At 46.3% G+C, this 17,225-nt stretch overlaps 1 protein-coding gene across 1 annotated transcript in view; it reads right to left on the bottom strand.

The window, feature by feature from the left end:
* Positions 1–9,992, bottom strand: part of Adam12 (ADAM metallopeptidase domain 12) — a 356,891-nt gene extending 346,899 nt beyond the window's left edge. Inside the window, exon 1 of the mRNA XM_021167906.3 lies at positions 9,633–9,992. Within this exon, the coding sequence (XP_021023565.1) occupies positions 9,633–9,723 (91 nt within the window). The 5' untranslated portion in view covers positions 9,724–9,992. The remainder of the gene's footprint in view (positions 1–9,632) is intronic.
* Between the last annotated feature and the right edge of the window lie 7,233 nt (positions 9,993–17,225).

Below are 17,225 nucleotides of genomic sequence, written 5' to 3'. Positions count from 1 at the left end.
TATTCCCTCTGCAAGTGTGGGGGGCTCTCGAGATTCAACAAGTAAAGAAAGGGGCAGGAGCCTGAGAGAGCAGAAGCTTAGAAGATTCTCAGAAGTCCTTCCTCAGCTTTGTGGCAGGAGCAGACGGCTGGACGTGGAGCCTGTGGCCAGCAGAACTGAACTCCAGAAAAGAAACTTAGGGGCTAGTGAGATGGTTCAGTGGGTAAGAGCACCCGACTGCTCTTCCAAAGGTCAGGAGTTCAAATCCCAGCAACCACATGGTGGCTCACAACCATCCGTAACGAGATCTGACACCCTCTTCTGGAGTGTCTGAGGACAGCTACAGTGTACTTACATATAATAAATAAATGAATAAAAAAAAAAAAAAAAAGAAAGAAACTTAGCTTTGGGGAGAGACTGGAGACCTCTGAGCTTCAGGTCAGAGGCTGCAGCTCGCCTGAGCTGTCTATCACTGGTGGCATAGGTGGGCTTTAATGATGCTGCACTTTTTTTGAGTCATCCTTGCTCTTGTAAGTAACCCCTATACTCCCGCTGGTGACCTCAGTAAAAACACCTTAGTCACCCTCACCTCCACCCCACCCCAAAAAAGGAAGGACAGAAGAAAAGAAAGTAAGCTGCAAAATAATATCCACAACATGAAATCCAGTTCTCCCGCTCGGCAATAGAAACACATAAATTACCGGAACTGTGATTATTTTGGGGGTACAAGAATTGTGCATAAATTTCACTTTATTTTTGTTTGTACATTTTCAGGCCATTTCTTAAATTTCCTGTCACCTTACTTGCTATGTGATATAAATGAAGAAAAATAAATAATGTGAAAGAATGAAAAGAGATAAATAACGATGACCTACTGAGAGAAAACATGCAAACAAAACAGGTCCAAGGGTATCTGATGGTGGTGAAAACATCAGTCAAAAGGTGAAGATACTCCACATCCAGCTTGTTAAGATGTGAAAGCTACAAAATAGCAAATACGCCTAATTCTGTGTAATCAAAACTCTCCAAGTAGGATTTTTTTCCCCCTTTGTGGAGCCAATTTGAAAAGCAATTTAACAAAGTATATTAAAGTGGAAAATGAACGTACTGTACAACTCGGCAATTCACTCATAATAGGTCCCCTAGAGCGCATGCTTACACAGAAAGAGACAAGACGAGGATCCACCACTGGGATGGAAAAGACTGGAAGACGCAGGTATTTGTCAACAGAGGAGAACACAGTTTAAAGCTTAGTCGTTCAATGAAAAAGAAAGAACCAAGGGCTAAGGCCAGCATGAATAAATCTTAAAAACACATTAATCAAAAACAAAAACAAAAACAGAAGCCAAAACCCTGAAGGCTGCAAATGTTGTAATCTGTAGTAAGCTACCATGAAGCCTAACATTTAAATCCAAAATAACACCAGAGACTAATTCGAGAAATGTATACTTCAGACCCATCAGCTACAGAAAGGAAGAAGGCTAGATGGGTGGAAAATAGGTGTACGGTTACACACATATCTGTAATACTTTAGACCTTCAAAGCATAGACATTTTGAATCCTGTATAATAAAATCTAGAGGGTACAGAATACAAACATGTGACTTTTTCTGGGTCCCTTTTCCAACCTTAACTTCTTCTTCAATAATCCTTTTCTTACTATACCAAATTATACTGAAATTGGCTGGGAAAAAAGTCTATAGTAGTTTGAAAAGTTTACTTGGTGCTTTGGTGCTATGGTTTGAATGTGAAGCATCCCAGTACCACAAGGCTCCCATGTTGGAACACTTAGGCTTGGGTAGTCTGGGAAGGTGCTGAGCCTTCGATTGGATCCTAACTGGCAGACAGCACTGGAGGGATGGATCTCAAGGGTCACAAGACAACCTAGCTCTTTGTTGTCTGAATTCACTAAGATCTGATTTTCTATACCTCAAGTTCCTGCCTCCATGCCTTCCTGCATGAATGTTCCCTTGGGGCCATGAGCTGAATAAGCCCCTCCTCCTTCAAGTTGTTTCTGCCAGGTATTCTGTCATAGTGTCAACTAGAGTCACTAGCATACTTGGTAGATCTCATTTCAGGGGTATACCTGCTCCATTAACCAGAGAACAGCAGCTCTTTAAAACACAGACTGGCTGGAGAGATGGCTCAGTAGTTAAAAGAAGAAGAAGGTCCAAGTTCTGTTGCCAGCACCCACATTGGGCAGCTCACATAAGGGGACCAGACACCCTCTTCTGGCCTCTGAGGGAATCTGTACTCATATGTATGTCCCCTGAATGTTCCTACATGAAGACACAGATTCAGGTACTAAGGTGTGTGTGTGTGTGTGTGTCTATATGTATATGTGTGTATAGATAGATCAATAGATGATAGATAGATGGATAGATGGATAGATAGATAGATAGATATGAGACAGGTTCAAAACCCTAATGCAAACTCCAGGACTATTACCTGGATATTAAGGATTCAAACCAAACCAAACAAGTAAAATCAGGTTCTCAGATCACATTACAGCTCAAGTGAACACAGACTGTTCCTCTCTAAAACACACACACACACACACACACACACACACACACACACTCAGTCAGTGCCGAAATCTTCTCCTGGCTTAAATGTCAAATGACATAGGAAAGTTTGGGGTTCAAATGCAGAATGGTGCTTACCATACTCTGCACAAGGAGGCATGGCCAGGGATACCAGCATCCACAGGGGGGCATATAAAGGGCTCTGGAGGCCAAAGCATCAGCATGAGCAGGCAGAAGGTCCAGGGACCCAAGGAGGCTGCCCAAACTTTAAAACGGTTGCCAGGAAGTCGAACTCTTAATGTATAGCCTTGGGATGACATAAAAGCTTAAAGGATAAAAAAATATATCAAAATGAGGCTGAATTATTCAGCTTCTCCTCCTCATCTGTCAATTGAAGGCAAGCAAGGCATACTGAGCATTAAGTAAAGTCCAAGGAAAGAGGATGAAAAGTGACTTGCTGAAAGTAGGAAGGTTGAAACAGCAGTCTGTCCAAAAAACACAAGACTTGAGTACACATTTGAATTGGAAAGCAGTGTATCCAACCTCCATTGTCAATTCTGTCTAAAACCAGATGGATCTCCAACTGCCATGAGCATTGTATTATGTACCAAAGACAGAGTACACAGATTACAGAATGCTTACCAGGCTGGGGTATGGCTTACTTTCCCTCATGAGATAGCACAGAGATGGCCTTGCCTCTGGGCACCATCTGAAAGCCCGGGTATCCTCTGCTGTGGGAAGAAGCAGTAATAGGACAGGCTGCAGGATACTCTCCCCAGCACTGCATGAGATCTTGGCATGGTGTCTGGCTACAGTACACTCAGTGTTTCCTGGTATCTACATGCCAATACAAAAGCTCTGGGTTTGGTAAACTACTAGCCGCACATATGTAATGAAACAGCTGCATGGAACACAGAAAGAAGCTCCCCACAACTTTATTTAGGTTGGGTCTACCTCACTTCTCAGGCCTGATATCCTGCTTGTTTAATCCTGCTATATAGGGTGCAAGCTGAGGGTTGTGGGGTTGCCCATGTGCCTCCAAACACATATTCAGAAATGCTTCTCAGAACTATCTTTGGGAATCAGAGACACGGCAGGAACAACAGAGCTTTAAAAGGCTCCTAGAAAAAAAAAAGGCTCCTAGAATATACTCTGATACAAAAAAAAAATTTTTTTTTTTTTGCAACTGTAATGAGCTCATTACAGCACCATTTAGGGCAGGAAGAAATCTACTTAGCTTCTTTAAATGATGGAGCTTCCGTCCTTGAAAATATTTTTGTGTGTGCAATTCCCACAGCTGCAACATTTGTCTAATTAGGTATACGTTCACTTTGAGTTTTCATAGATTTTTTTTTTTTGGAAACAAAGTTTTAAAACATTTTAAAATGACTTTAATGTTTGTTTCCACAAGGAAGGAAGAGAAGGAGCCAAATTGACAGTGGGAGGAAGAAAATGTCAATTGTTGTGAGAAAGGCGTGGCTAGCTTCCAGTTGGCATGGCAGAGTCACAGGTGCTTCCCCATGTCCCCTCTTGAAAACAAAATAAAACACTGGTTTTTCTAACAACATCAACAACAACAACAACGATAACCATAAGAAACAGAGAATAACAATAGTAAGATGAGACGGCCAAGTTGTGGGCACAACTCAGGGGTAAGGGTGTGCCACCCTGGCTCTTGTTCTTCACTGAGTTGAATGAAAAACATCCCCATAGTCTTGGGCATTGGGCCCCCCAGTTGGTGGAGCTGTTGTGTTGGCTAAGGAGGTGTGTCCTTCCTGGGGGATGTATGTAACTGGGGGTAGGATTTAAGAGTTTAAAGGCACCCATCGTTTCTCATTTGCTGCCTCTGCTTCATGCTTGTAGTTCAAGATGTAAGCCCCAGCTTCCTGGTCCTGCCACCATGCTAGTGTCTTTGCTCCATCATCATAGATTCTAATCTTCTGGGACTATAAGCCCCAATAAGCTATTTCTTCTATATGTTGCCTTGATCATGGTGTTTTATCACAGCAATAGAAAAGGAATAACTAGACAGCCCCAGCACCACATCAGAGAGAGAAGAGAGGGAGAGAAAGAAAGGGAGGGGGAAGGGGGAGACAGAGAGACAGAGAGCAGGCACGAAGGCACAGGAGTGCCAGCTCCCTGGAGAAGAGTGCCATGGTAGCATGGTTTTGGAAAATGAGAATTTAAAATTCGAAGCTCCAAGTTTCTTACAAAGCTGGCATGGTGGTTGCCTACCTCCCCAATCCTAGGACACAAGAATGCATGCAGGAGGCACTGCAGCACAGAACTGCTGTGCTCAAGAACACCCCCACTCCCACCCTGGCCAGATCATACAGAGGAAAGGTCAAAAAGTCCTGAATTGAAAACAGAAACAGTCAGTAGAAACAAGGACATGAGGGCATGATTTCCTCTTTATCCCTGTTCTGTTGAGCTGCCAGGGCTCTCAGACCCTGGAGCCGGGCTAAAACCTTCAGCAGGAGATAGGAGGATTCATTTTTGGAAAAGGAAAAAAACAACAACAACAAAAAAAACCAAAACAAAAAACCTGACCAACCCAATGGAAAACAATACATATGTTAGAACCAATGATATACGGAGATATTCCAATAAAATGTCACCTCCTTCACCTATTGATAAATCCATCTGTGGACGCACATAGTCAGCTCAGAGTCCCAGTATTGAATGGCAACAGTGAACCAGAAATAGAATGTTTGAACAAAGTCAGAGATTCTACTGAAGGGGGCAATGAGTCTCAGATTTCACAGTGGCCCTGAGGTGAACAAATTGTGCCTACGAAGCACTAATGTATTCAGAGCTAACAGAAACCTTCTCTCCATGACAAGTAGACATGGCCCTTCTCTACATGACAAGTAGACATGGCCACTGCAATGGAAAGAAGGCAGTTATGAAAGGGCAGGAAACATCTTTAAATGGAATAGAGGGGGTAGAAAACATAGGAAAATGCTCCCCCCCCCAACAGAATAAAATCCAGAGATGGAAAATAACAGGGAAGAAGAAACAGCTGAAGAAACAGTGTGAGAAAGTAAAAATTTCACATGAAATTCCAATCTGACAGTTACACTGAGTTCTCAGTGTGATCACTGAAAACACCACCACTAATAGGCATTTACATAAACTGTAACGATTACCGCTACAAAGAGAAGATAGTAACGTTCAGAAAGAAAATATACTTAAAGGATGAACAATGAGCACCCTGTTGATTTCTCTGGTTCCCTGGCTGTAATGAGCATGGAGACAATGAGCGAATTCCTTACTGAATACAAAGGACACATGACTTCTACCAAGCTAGCAATCAAAGATGGGATGGGGAACACATGTAAGGAGAGAGACTAGAATGCTGGCCATACATGCATATATAGGTCTATGCACACCGTATCATATCCATACACTCAGAAGTGTGTGTGTGTGTGAATATGTACATGTAAAAGAGAGAGAAGCAAGGAGGTGGGAGTGAGAGGAAAGAAACAGAAGGGAAGGAGGAATGGAGGGACAAAAAAGGAGGAGGAGGAGGGAGGGACAAAAGGCCAGGGAAGGAGAGCATTATCTCCATGAGAAAGAACTGTGCTCAGCTTCCTTTAAAACAATGTTTCCACAAGGAAGGAATAGAAGCCAAATAGAGCCAAATGACAATGGAAGGGATAAAATGTTTATATTAAGTCAAGTGTGGCAATGATTTTATACATGTAAACACACATTCTCTGTGTGTGTGTGTGTGTGTGTGTGTGTGTATGAAGGATACAGTAAGTAGACACAAGCTTTCCTGTTGAACTCTAGCCTTTTTTTTTTTTTAAGATGCCTGTGTGGACAGCTACATATCTTCCCACCCAGAGTCCTGTACAGCTAACCATGTCCTGGGTCATAAGCTGCCAATGAGATCTGTTAATCTGCTAAAAGGCTTATAAAAATATTATTTTCCTGAAATAAAAAAAGAGGGAATTGTAGGTCTTCAGCCTTTGCCTCTTTTGCTCTTTGTTGCTCAGAATGCAGGTATGACAATAAGGGTTGCAGCAGCCAGCATGACACAAGGCCATAAGGAAAGAGTGGACATCAGCGTCTAAGAATGGCAGATGCTGAGGATGTGCCATGTTCTGACTCGGATGCACAGAGGATATGCAGTGTTCCAGGCTGTATCACTGGCCTGCAATGCCTGTGAGATCATTCTTACGTAGTTCACTTTATAGTGGTTTTCCATGTCAAAAACAAAAACAAAACAAAGACAATGACAAAAAAACCAACAAAACAACAACAACAACAACAAAAAAACCTGCCACAATTGTGTCTCCTGTTACTTGCAACTAAAAGCAGACTTCATACATTCACAAGTTATCCAAGAACTATCTTGGGCTGGAGAGATGCCTCGGGGGTTAAGAGCACTTACTGCTCTTCCAGTAGATTCAGGTTCAGTACCCAGCACCTTAAGGACCACTCACAACCATCTGGAGAATCAAGTTTCAGAGGAGCTTGTTCCCTCTTCTGGCCTCCACAGGCATAAAGTAGGCAGGCTTGTAGGATAGACACACACGCAAGCAAAATACCCATACACATAAGATACCTTCCAAAATGTGTATCACCCAGATACTCTACCTCAGGAGCTTCTAGAACGTGCACATCATTAAAAAAAAAAAACACAAAAACAAAGGAAGGAAGGAAAGGTATTTGCTTTAAAAAGAATTAAGGGTGTGAGAGAACTTTCCAGGCTCTTGATTAAAGACAGCCCTGAAGCAATCGGTGAATCATATTCCTGAAGAAGAACCAGTTTGAGGGGCCAGAGACATAGCTCAATCTAGAAATTGCTCACTGTGGAACCATGAGGACCTGAGTTCAATTCCCAGGACTCATGCAAAAAGTCAGGCTTAGTGGTGCGCACTTGCTACAAGGCAGGAGAGATTGGTAGATCCCTAGGGCTTACCAGCCAGCCAGTTACACCTACTTGATGCATTCCAACCAGTGATAGACATTGTTCATAAAAGGAGGATGGTACCTAAGAAATGACACTGGAGACTGATTGTCACCTGTCCTGTACATGCATCCCCACACCCATAAACTCTCACACACATACATGAACACAAAAGTAACCGGAGAGTTCTGAGAAAGGCAACTCCCAGGGTCTGACTGAGGATGGGCTGTAACAACACTGGCTGCACTGTTGGAAAGAACACCCATGCGAAGACAAGAGGAACATCAAGTGTACAGCTCAAGAGCTGCTGGGACGAAAGTGAACTTCTGCAGAGGGATGTGCAGATGGCAGCCTGGATGGGAAGATTCACTAAAGGGGAAGGAGCTGGGGAGATGGGAATACACCCGTGTTGTCTAAGGGAGCCTCAGGGATGAAGTGTCAGCATGAGGCATCTGGAGGAAGCATCAGACGTCATTCCTGCAGCAGGGAAGACTGCTGGGAGAGCAGTCCTTGGGATCCGGGACTCTGTTCTGGATGTGTTTGTGCTGAGCTGCGCTGGAGCTCGGGGTAATGAACGAGGCTATGGTCAAACTCAGGATATGCTCAGCCCTTGACAAGTAATGATTCCTGTCATCTGCCAACATGAATAAATGCTTCATGTGTTTGCATTTTCAAACATTCTCAACGACAGGACTTGGGGAACGGACTGAGAGTTGACTCTAAGACTCTTACGTGTAAACACACCATGAACTTGGAATATTAAACCATTGCAAGTGTGATGGCCCTACTGCTGGACTGAAGATGTCTGCCCCATCCCAAGGCAAGGCTCTGTCTGCCGAGGCTGCAGCCTCCCTCCCGATGAAATAACTCCCCACTATTAGCTTTATTTAATAAACATTTGCCTCTAAAAAATATCAGCTGTGCTTGGACTTCTGTTTGTGTGTGTGGAGCACATGCCAAGTTCAAGGCCAACTCAGACATATTTTGAAACTGAGTTTACATGTTTCTAAGTACATCTGCTGTTCAACCTTCAAAGGAATCTGTTTGTACCAAACCCTCTCAAAGACACCTTTGACTGCGGTTTTCACCTGCAGGTCCCAGAGTTTTCTAAATAGTCTACAGCGTTGTTGCCTTTTTCACTGATGGTTGATAGGTACAATTGTTTAATTTAATCACCAATTCGCCAAGTTGGTCTTTATGGCTGTGTAGATACTTTATGGGAGCTAGAATTTGGCTACATTATGGTCGACATGCTGGGGGTCGAGGATAACAGTGACAGTTGAGAAATGAAATGTTTCGTGTTGGAAACAGTTGATGATGGAGGACTAGCTAAATGCCTGATACCTAGAATCACAGAAATAAAGAGTTGGAGGCCAAGGTGAATCATTCATTGGTGAACAGCGCCCCTAGCGTCAAAAGGGGCCGGCAGCAAGGGTGACTAGGGAAGCTCCCGAATTTTAAAAAGGCACCTGCTGTGAGTTCTCATTATACAAACAGGATCCACAGGTGCCGGGGCTTTAAGAAGATTCAACTCAGGAAAAGACAAGTCTATAAAAACTCCTTTAACGTATGCACTTTTGTTTAACTCTGGAGTGGGTTCTCGCGCTACACGAGGTCTTGGTGTAAGCCCTTACTTACCGAGGATGAGCAAGAGAGGGGAATGAGTTCTGTTAAAGTTTGATCCTTACTGACAATTAGCGAGTGAAGCCAGAAATCGCTAAGGGCCACGAAGTCAATTGAAACAAAAAAAGTAAAGAGCGCTGCAGGTACACCTGTGATGGGAGGCCGCGGGGGGCGTCCTCTGCATCCCCCAGCGGTGTCCTCGTGGGGAGTTGACTCCGAAGCTGGGTGAAGGAACTCACTACCCCACTGGCTCAGGAAAACGACCCCACGCACACCCTCCCAGGAGACACGTGTAACTGTCAAGACACTGTGAGCCTTAGGAGCAAATGTACTCCAAGACACTTCAGACATTAGCTGCTTCAAGGCCCCCAAGCAAAGCGTCTTCTTCTCCCGTGCCAACCCAACCCCCGGAGTGAGCACCTGGCGGGGGACCAGTGTCAAGGCTCTGGGAGCACGAGCCAGGGGGGGTCCTCAGATGCGCCCTGGTGCGTTTGCTCTCCCTGTGGCTGTGGCACTCGCGGAGACCCTGGCTTGTAGCGAGGTGGCGGGGAAGGGACGCGCAGGCAGCCGCCTGTGCGGGTGACTTACCTCGGGCTGCACGGGGCGCCAGCAGGGCCCCAGCCAGGGCCAGCAGGAGGGCGCGGGCGGGGGGCGCGCGCCGCGCCGGGCGCTCTGCCATTGTCGCCGGCCTGGCGTGCAGCTGCTTCGGGGGCCCCGCGGCCAGCGCTGCAGCATCCCACGCGGGCGCCGAGCTGGGGGAACTCCTACTGCCCTGAGTCTGCCGCGACCCCCTCGCGCAGCGCCCGGGTCGCTGAGCAGCGAGTCTAGCCTTTCATTTTTCAAAAAAAAACTTTCTCCCCTCCCCGTGTGTGTGCGTGCGCGCGCGCGCTACTCTGGCACGAGCCGCCCTTGACCGTTGCAATAAATGAGCAGCCTGTCCGAGTTGGCGCCGGGGACCAGCGATCTGAGGGCGGGCCTGTGCAATGGATCCGCGGCCAGCAGTCGCCGTTCTCATTACCACGGAACAAATTAGCGTCTCCCCCGCATCCCGCCTTCCTGCGGCGTCCCGCGGGTCCTAGAGACCGCTCCGGGGTCCCCGACAGCCTGGGTCCTATCCACTCCCGGGGGTGGCTGGATGCAGGATGCCCTCAGACCCCTTGTGCGGGCCGCCGCGTAGACCGGCTGTGTGGCGCAAAGGCGCGAGAACGCACACTTCCCAGCCTCAGGATGATGTGGCCGCGGGGCCCGGGGCGCCGGCAGCCAAGAGCACACGCGGCGCCGGGGTCCAGCTTTCCAGACTGAGGCTGGAAAGGATGACTGGGCTGCTAGCTGCTGGCTAGCTGGGAACCGGCGGGACGCGAGGAACAGGTCTGGTATATGGTGCACAGCCAGGCAGCCTGTGGCTGGACGTCCCAAACCGCCAGACCAGTACCTCACATCTCAGAAATAAGATTGAATTTACAGTAGCAGGCACTCGGGCACAGCGTTTTCCCTGTGGTGCTCTGGTTTTGATGCTGATAGATTGGCCAAAGTTTCCTTTCAGTTATCTAGACCCAGGAAAAGGTCCAGATACTTTCCAAACTTCACTGATCTTAAGGGGCACCTGACTTGGCTGGTTAGAGATGCAAATTGCAGCCGGGCTTGGTGATGCATGCCCTTCATCCTAACATTTGGTGGGCTAAGACAGGAGGGTTACTGCAAGTTTGAGACCAACAAGGGGCTACACCCTGTGTTCTGGTCCAACCTGGGCTACAAAGTGAGATTCTGCCTCAACAAAAAGCCAAGATGGTGGGCAAAGCCTGATGGGGAGAGAAAATGCCAATTGCCAGGCAGCCTCCTACATCTTCAGAGTGAGCTGTTCTTCGAGAACACAGCTAGGCTAGCCCCAGTAAAGGGATGGAAGGCCTCACCTCAGGGTTATAGCTGTACCCTTCCCCGCCTTCTCATTGGCCGGACATAGTTCCTAATCGGACTCTTTGTGTTCCTGAGAACCAAGTGAGAAGCAGCAGGCGGCAGACAGACAGACAGACAGACAGCAAAACATCTGGAGAATAATGGCCACTGTGGTCCCTAACTTAGGAATTTCTTAGAACTTGTAAGGGTTCAAAGGGATGCCACACCCATCCTGGCCAATGAACTAGAACCCATCTTGGGCCTGGTAGTTTTCAAAGCCTTAGTTGATTACACTGCAGCGGGGGTCGGGCCAACCACAGAGATTCTGTTCTGATCCTACAGTTTCCCCTATTCTGGAACAGGTCTACAGTGTGAGGAGAGTGGGGTTAGGGAAGGCTGGGTTCCTGACCACCTCGATGGAAAGTAGCCTTACTCTCCAGCTGCCTCTCACCAGCAGTGGTCTGCAGTAGTCTCTCACTTCAAAAATGACATAGGACCTTAAAAGTGAGAGGCCACATACTCAAGTCGGAGCAGGCACCCTTTGAAATCATCCCAGCCATTAGCCACCCTTGTGTGTCCTGGTATTTACACAATCAGAATTAACAATGTTACATTAGGGACTTGGGAAATGAAACTGTAAAGAAATGCCTCTCACCTTCAAAGTCTCTTTGTTATTGTTATTGTTGTTTTTCTATTCTGGTCAGGGTCTCCTATGTAGCCCCACAGCTGTTCTAGAACTCACTATGTAGACTGCACTGGCCTCGAACTCACATGGATGTGCCTACTTCTGCTTTCCTAATGCTGAGGCTGTGTGTGTCACCACCCACAACTGGCAGTCTTTTCAGTCTTAGAGAACAATCCAGACATATGATCTTCATTTGATCTGTGATAAAGGGTGTCACCTACATCACTTCACTTTAATGTGCAGACAAAACAAACAAACAAACAAACAAACAAAACAGCACACAGAGGAGCCAAGTGGCTTTCTTACAGCCACACAGTGAAGAGCCCAGCCTCAGACCTGTCTTAGGAGCAGTGTGTCTTTGACCCTGAAATGCAACCTTCCTTCTTAGAGTCTGCTAAGTCTCTTAGGAAGAACTGAACACTGAGGCCCTGGTGAAGGGTCTTCCCACCTACCTGCTCCCTCCCCCAGGGTGCTCAGCAAAGATGATGGGAATTTTGCATCCTGGCTCTGCTGAGAGAGGTCCAGAGGGATAGGCTTAGAGGATTCTGAGCTTAGTTAATTCCAAGACTGCTGAGATGTACGAGGGATGCAAAGCAAAAGGCTTGGGAAAGATTTCCTTTGAGGCCGCCAGGACAGAATGGCTTTAGGATGAACACAGCTGTTAGCCCTAACCACTGATGCAGAAATGGTTTATTCGCATGTGCTGGGGAACTTTGTACACTCTCTTAATATTTCTTTTCCGTTTCTTTTCCATGTTTATTACTCAGCTGTTGCTCTTTACTGTAAAAAATAATAATAAACATTTTCTTTAAGCGTAGAAATTGCAAAGCTGTCTTCAAAGAGGCCAAATGTGCCCCAAGACTATCTTTGGTGTCTGACTGAATGAAACCCAACAGCCATTGCAGAAAAAGAAAGATAATTCTAGCCATGAGCCCTGTCTTCCCAGCTTTCCGATTCACTGTGGATGTGACGCTCAGGCCTGGCTGCCACTCCATCCATAAAAACTTCACGTACATCAGCCGCAGCCAGCTAGGCAGAGAGCAAAGCTGGCGTCCGGCAGATGGTCTGCCTTTGGATGGGAATTCTGCCTCCTCGTTCACAGGAAATGGAAGCCGACATGGCTGGCATTCAATACTGGATTGTTAGGTAATGGTGTGAGGTCAGAGGCCAGGATCTGCTCATTAAAATTTCAGATAGATGGCTGCTTGTCCCTTCCTTTCTGGAAGAATTGACCTTTGCAGCACTGTTTCCTGTGTGCTATTTTTGACTAACAGCCTGGGCATTCACAATGAACAGGGGGCACTTATGTCTTACCCAAGCTTGCGTTTAGCTCTATTCCCATTGAGTACGAGCAGAGGAAACACGGAGGCAAATTTTCCTCGGGTGAGATTTTACAGGCAGCCTCTCCAGTGTGGGCAGCTTGACCTATTGATGGAACTTGAGACAGCTCACAAAACAGCTTTTCTCTCTCCCTGCACAGTTCCCAGGGCTTGCTGCAAAAGTAAACAAACACAATGGCCCCACGATGGAGATTCTTGGAAATCTTGTTAATTCCATCTCTTAGACTGAAATTCCTGCTCCCTCGCAGCCGGTAGTAAACGCCATCCATTTTCCTGTTTCTTGTCTTAAGAGTTTCTCCTTCCTAGAACCCAGGGCTTCACCTCCATAGAATCCTGCCCCCAACTCCCACTCCCACCCCCACCCCCACCCCAGTCTCCTCCAACCTTCCAGAGTCAACTACCATACAGATTCAATATTTGAGGAAGATGAGGGTGGAGGGACACTCATGGATGCTGAGTCAAAGTAGATGAAAGGAAAGGGTACCCTATCTGTATGTGTGTGTGACCTTCCTATTAGACTGCCCCAGGTAGAGTCTTCAGCTGGAGGGAATGTCATTTGCTGAGAAAGCCTTGAAACTCCCATGGCAGAGGCTGGTTGGGGGAGAGGAGTAAGTAGAAAACAAATAGGATTTCTACAAAAAGAGATAGACTCACAAGAAGGATCGGAAGGTTCAGTGATACTTAGTTCCTTAATTCATGGTGAGCTGAAGAGCCCTTTGGCTGTGACAGCCTGCTCTGCTGAAGTGTGCGAGTCCTGGGTCCTTCTTAATTCAAGTCATTCAGCCTGAGGGAGTCCTGTCCCGTCTTTGTGAGGATGCTCAAGCATCATCCTGGAAAAGGACTGAGGTCAGGAGCTAGGATCTGAGGGTGGGTGGTATGAAGGAGGCATCCCAAAAGTGGCTGTTCCAGTCTCTGTCAAGCTTTCAAGTGACAGTAGCTCCAGGTGGTATTTAACCCCAACCTTAGGAAAGACCCAAAGTCTAGCCTCAGCTAAGCTATCTTCAAATTCCTGACACACATAATGCCCCTGAGATAATGAGTTTTGTTTTACACCATTTTTTTTTTCTTTTTCGGGAAGAAGGGGTAGGTGGTAACTTGTTATACCACAATAACAAGCACACATTTATGGAAGCAAATACCCGTGTCTGTATTGGTTTCTAGCTTCCAGGACTTCTGTGTCTCCTCCAAGAGCAGCTGCCTTGTTCTTGAACATTGAATACAGGCTCCTATGTTCCCCAAGTTTCACAGGCTCCTGAAGGCCAGAAGAGCTGGAGTCTATTTGGGCTATGGAAAATTTGAAAGTATTTTGGGAATAAGTTGGGGTCTCTAGACGATTTTCTTGCAGGGGAAGAAGTGGGCTCGCCTTTATAGTAACTGCATGGAAGGCCAAGCTTCATACATGAAATTCCTTCTCTACCTGATCTATCTGGTGGCAAGTTAGAAGGATTGCTTCTCATTTTCTGCCCTTGAAACTAGAAAATAACTGGACATAGGCCTCTATCCCCTGACTGGATTCAGTTCCTACTCCACCCTTACTATTTTAAGCAAATCACCCCCAATTTCTTTAGCATGCCTCTTGAGTCCTCTTCTTAAGCTCAGTCAGGTTTGTTGCTGTCCTCTGAGCCTGCTCCAGAGTCCTGATTTCTCTCAACCAAGAAGGCCAAATATGGCCCCAGAGATCCTAGAAGTGTCTGTGGAAGGGCAATGGAGACCTGGGACTTTTGCATTATGTGCTGGGGTCTCTGAAGTGGAGACCACTAACTCCTCTGTAGAGTTTGTAGAGTTGTAGCCTAGTTTCCACTTGGAAGTGGAAAGCAACTGGGGACACTGTTTCTCTGGATAGCTCTCAGACTGTCCCCTGCCTGGTACACACACACACACACACACACACACACACACACACACACGGCCTGGGCTTCACAAAAGGTATTTCAGCTTCCTTCCTGAATCCCAGGTCTGAGCTTCTGGTTTCTCTCCATTCTGTACCCTGCTGGACATGCTTATCTGGGGCTGCTTCCTTCCTTCCTTCCTTCCTTCCATTAACCCCTACATGAACTCAAGCAGACAAGACACCCAGACACTCAGTGTGCCTTGCCCATAATACTAGCATTCAGGAGACCGAGATAAAGGAGATTTTTAAAAGTTTGAAACCAGTTCTGGGCTACAGTGCCTCAAACAGGCAGTATCTTGCCTCAGACAGACAGATAGACACAAGAGAGACAGATGGACAGACAGACAGACAGAGACAGACAAGACAAGACATCCAGAGGTTCTATTGGCCAGCTGTTCTTCCTCTAACATTCCAGTCTGGGATCTTGAAATGAATAAACATCTCCACCAAGTGCAGATGTAGCAGGACCCTTTACCATGGCCCTGCCATTTACAATGCCAATGAGGAGTTGGCAAAGTTTCAGGGTCCTTGCTGCCTTCAGAATTAGCTCAGATCTCTCTCATAGAGCATATACATTCTCTGAGATTAGCAAACAGCCCGGCTGGCTTCTTCCCACCCTACCACAGCCTTTAATTCCACGAGCTCACTCACATCTTTAAAACATCTACCATGCTATGGTTTCCCATATGCCCTTCCAAGGCTACCCTCCCAGGCTCTAGGCAGCACCAGTTTCTCTGTAATGTCTTTCTATGCTCTGAGCTGATGAAGACCTCCTTTTGCTGTCTGCTGTCCTGGGTAGCACTGCTCATCTGAGGCTGCCCACTAACCACGGTCATCATGACTGCATGTGTCAGCACCTGTCTGGACCACTCTAGGATAGGACCACGCCTCACCAAGAGCTGACACAGAGAAGGGCATCAGTTTCTAGTTGCATGCTTCTGTGAATCACTGTACCTCCATGTTTCTTCATGGATCTTTACAAACGTTCTTCTCTATAATTTTCTGATCCAAATTCAACAGGGGTGGTTCTCTGGAAGTATATCTATTGCCAAGGTCCAAGAAGATAAGTGGACAATATTTCATCTCTCCCAAATCACTGTCCCAATAGCCATTCTAATTATTCTAGTTAAGGCCCATTACCACTGCAAATCAAGTTAGACCTGATTTCCACAGAGTGGCAATCTGTGCGTGTTTTATAGTCTAAACCCCCTGATTTTTAACTAACTCTATTACTTCTGGTATTATTTTTGAAACAAAATGAAACTCTCTGCAGGCTCCAAACAACCTCAAACCATGTTTTGTTCTAGTAATCAGACAATGGGTAAGATTGTGGTTACTTGAGGATATTGCCAACAATGGAAAAATTAGAAGAGAGCCTGAGTCAGAATATTTTTGAAACCAGAAATGTGTGTTGGTAATAACTCAGAGAATCACATGGCAGAGTCTCAGAGACAAAATCAAATTTGATTTTCTTTTTAAAGTCATATATTAGACATAGCCTCATATATTAGGCAGGCCCTTCCACCTGGTAAGATGCCAAGAAACTACAAAATCTAGTGTTGGGAAATCAGAATCTTCTGCCATAAGGAAAATCCTGTGTCTCTTAGGGATGAGATGTAGAGAGAGTTGTGTGCCTTATGGAAAAATGATCTACAGTGGGCAGGAAGCAGTGGTGTCCTTAAAGAAGAGACGGTTAAAGTAACCGCCATCCCTGCGTCTTAAGCTGCTTGGGCGCTTTTCCATCACCTGGAATGAGGCTGTGTATCACCCTAGGTGGGGGTGGGGGTGAGAGCGGGAGTCCACATCCAATTCCACTGTGCTGAAATGCCAACAGCATGATCCAATAGTGTGGTTTTGCTATGCAAAACCAGCCCCTTACTCACCTGTCTGGAGCCTGAAAGGCAATGCTTATTCAGCCCCAGCAGAAGCCGCAGGCCAGGCTCCCTCTTCCAATCAGTCTTACAGCCACTTGGTCTTACCTGGTGGATCTCCATCCCTGGGAAAGAAAGTGCATGTGACCAGGGTCAGTAGCTAGGGCACCTGATGTCACCTGACCCACAAGGTGGCCCTTTAGCCCGTCTCAGAACAGGCCTCTGGAGTCTAAGCAGGAAGTATATATGTAACCGAACCCTGCTTCCGTCTTCTCCGTTTTATGGCAGTTGACCTATTTTTATGGCCTTTTTTTCTGACCTACTTTTAAGTACTGTTTTTGAGAGTGACACAAAACTCTCTTGTATCTTAGCAAAGGAGGGGGCAGGGTAAGGGAGTCGTTAAGTGGAGGAGGAAACACACACAGCATCCCTGGACAAACAGCAGAAATCAGAGCTGCACGGTTACACAAAGGGGCATTTGGTTTTTAATCCCAGAAAATA

This window comes from Mus caroli, unplaced genomic scaffold, assembly GCF_978045245.1.
Source record: "Mus caroli unplaced genomic scaffold, Mus_caroli_1 scaffold_8, whole genome shotgun sequence".
In the NCBI taxonomy this organism is placed as follows: Eukaryota; Metazoa; Chordata; class Mammalia; order Rodentia; family Muridae; genus Mus; species Mus caroli.
Note: the sequence above shows the minus strand (reverse complement) of the source record. Positions and strands in the feature narration are given on the sequence as shown.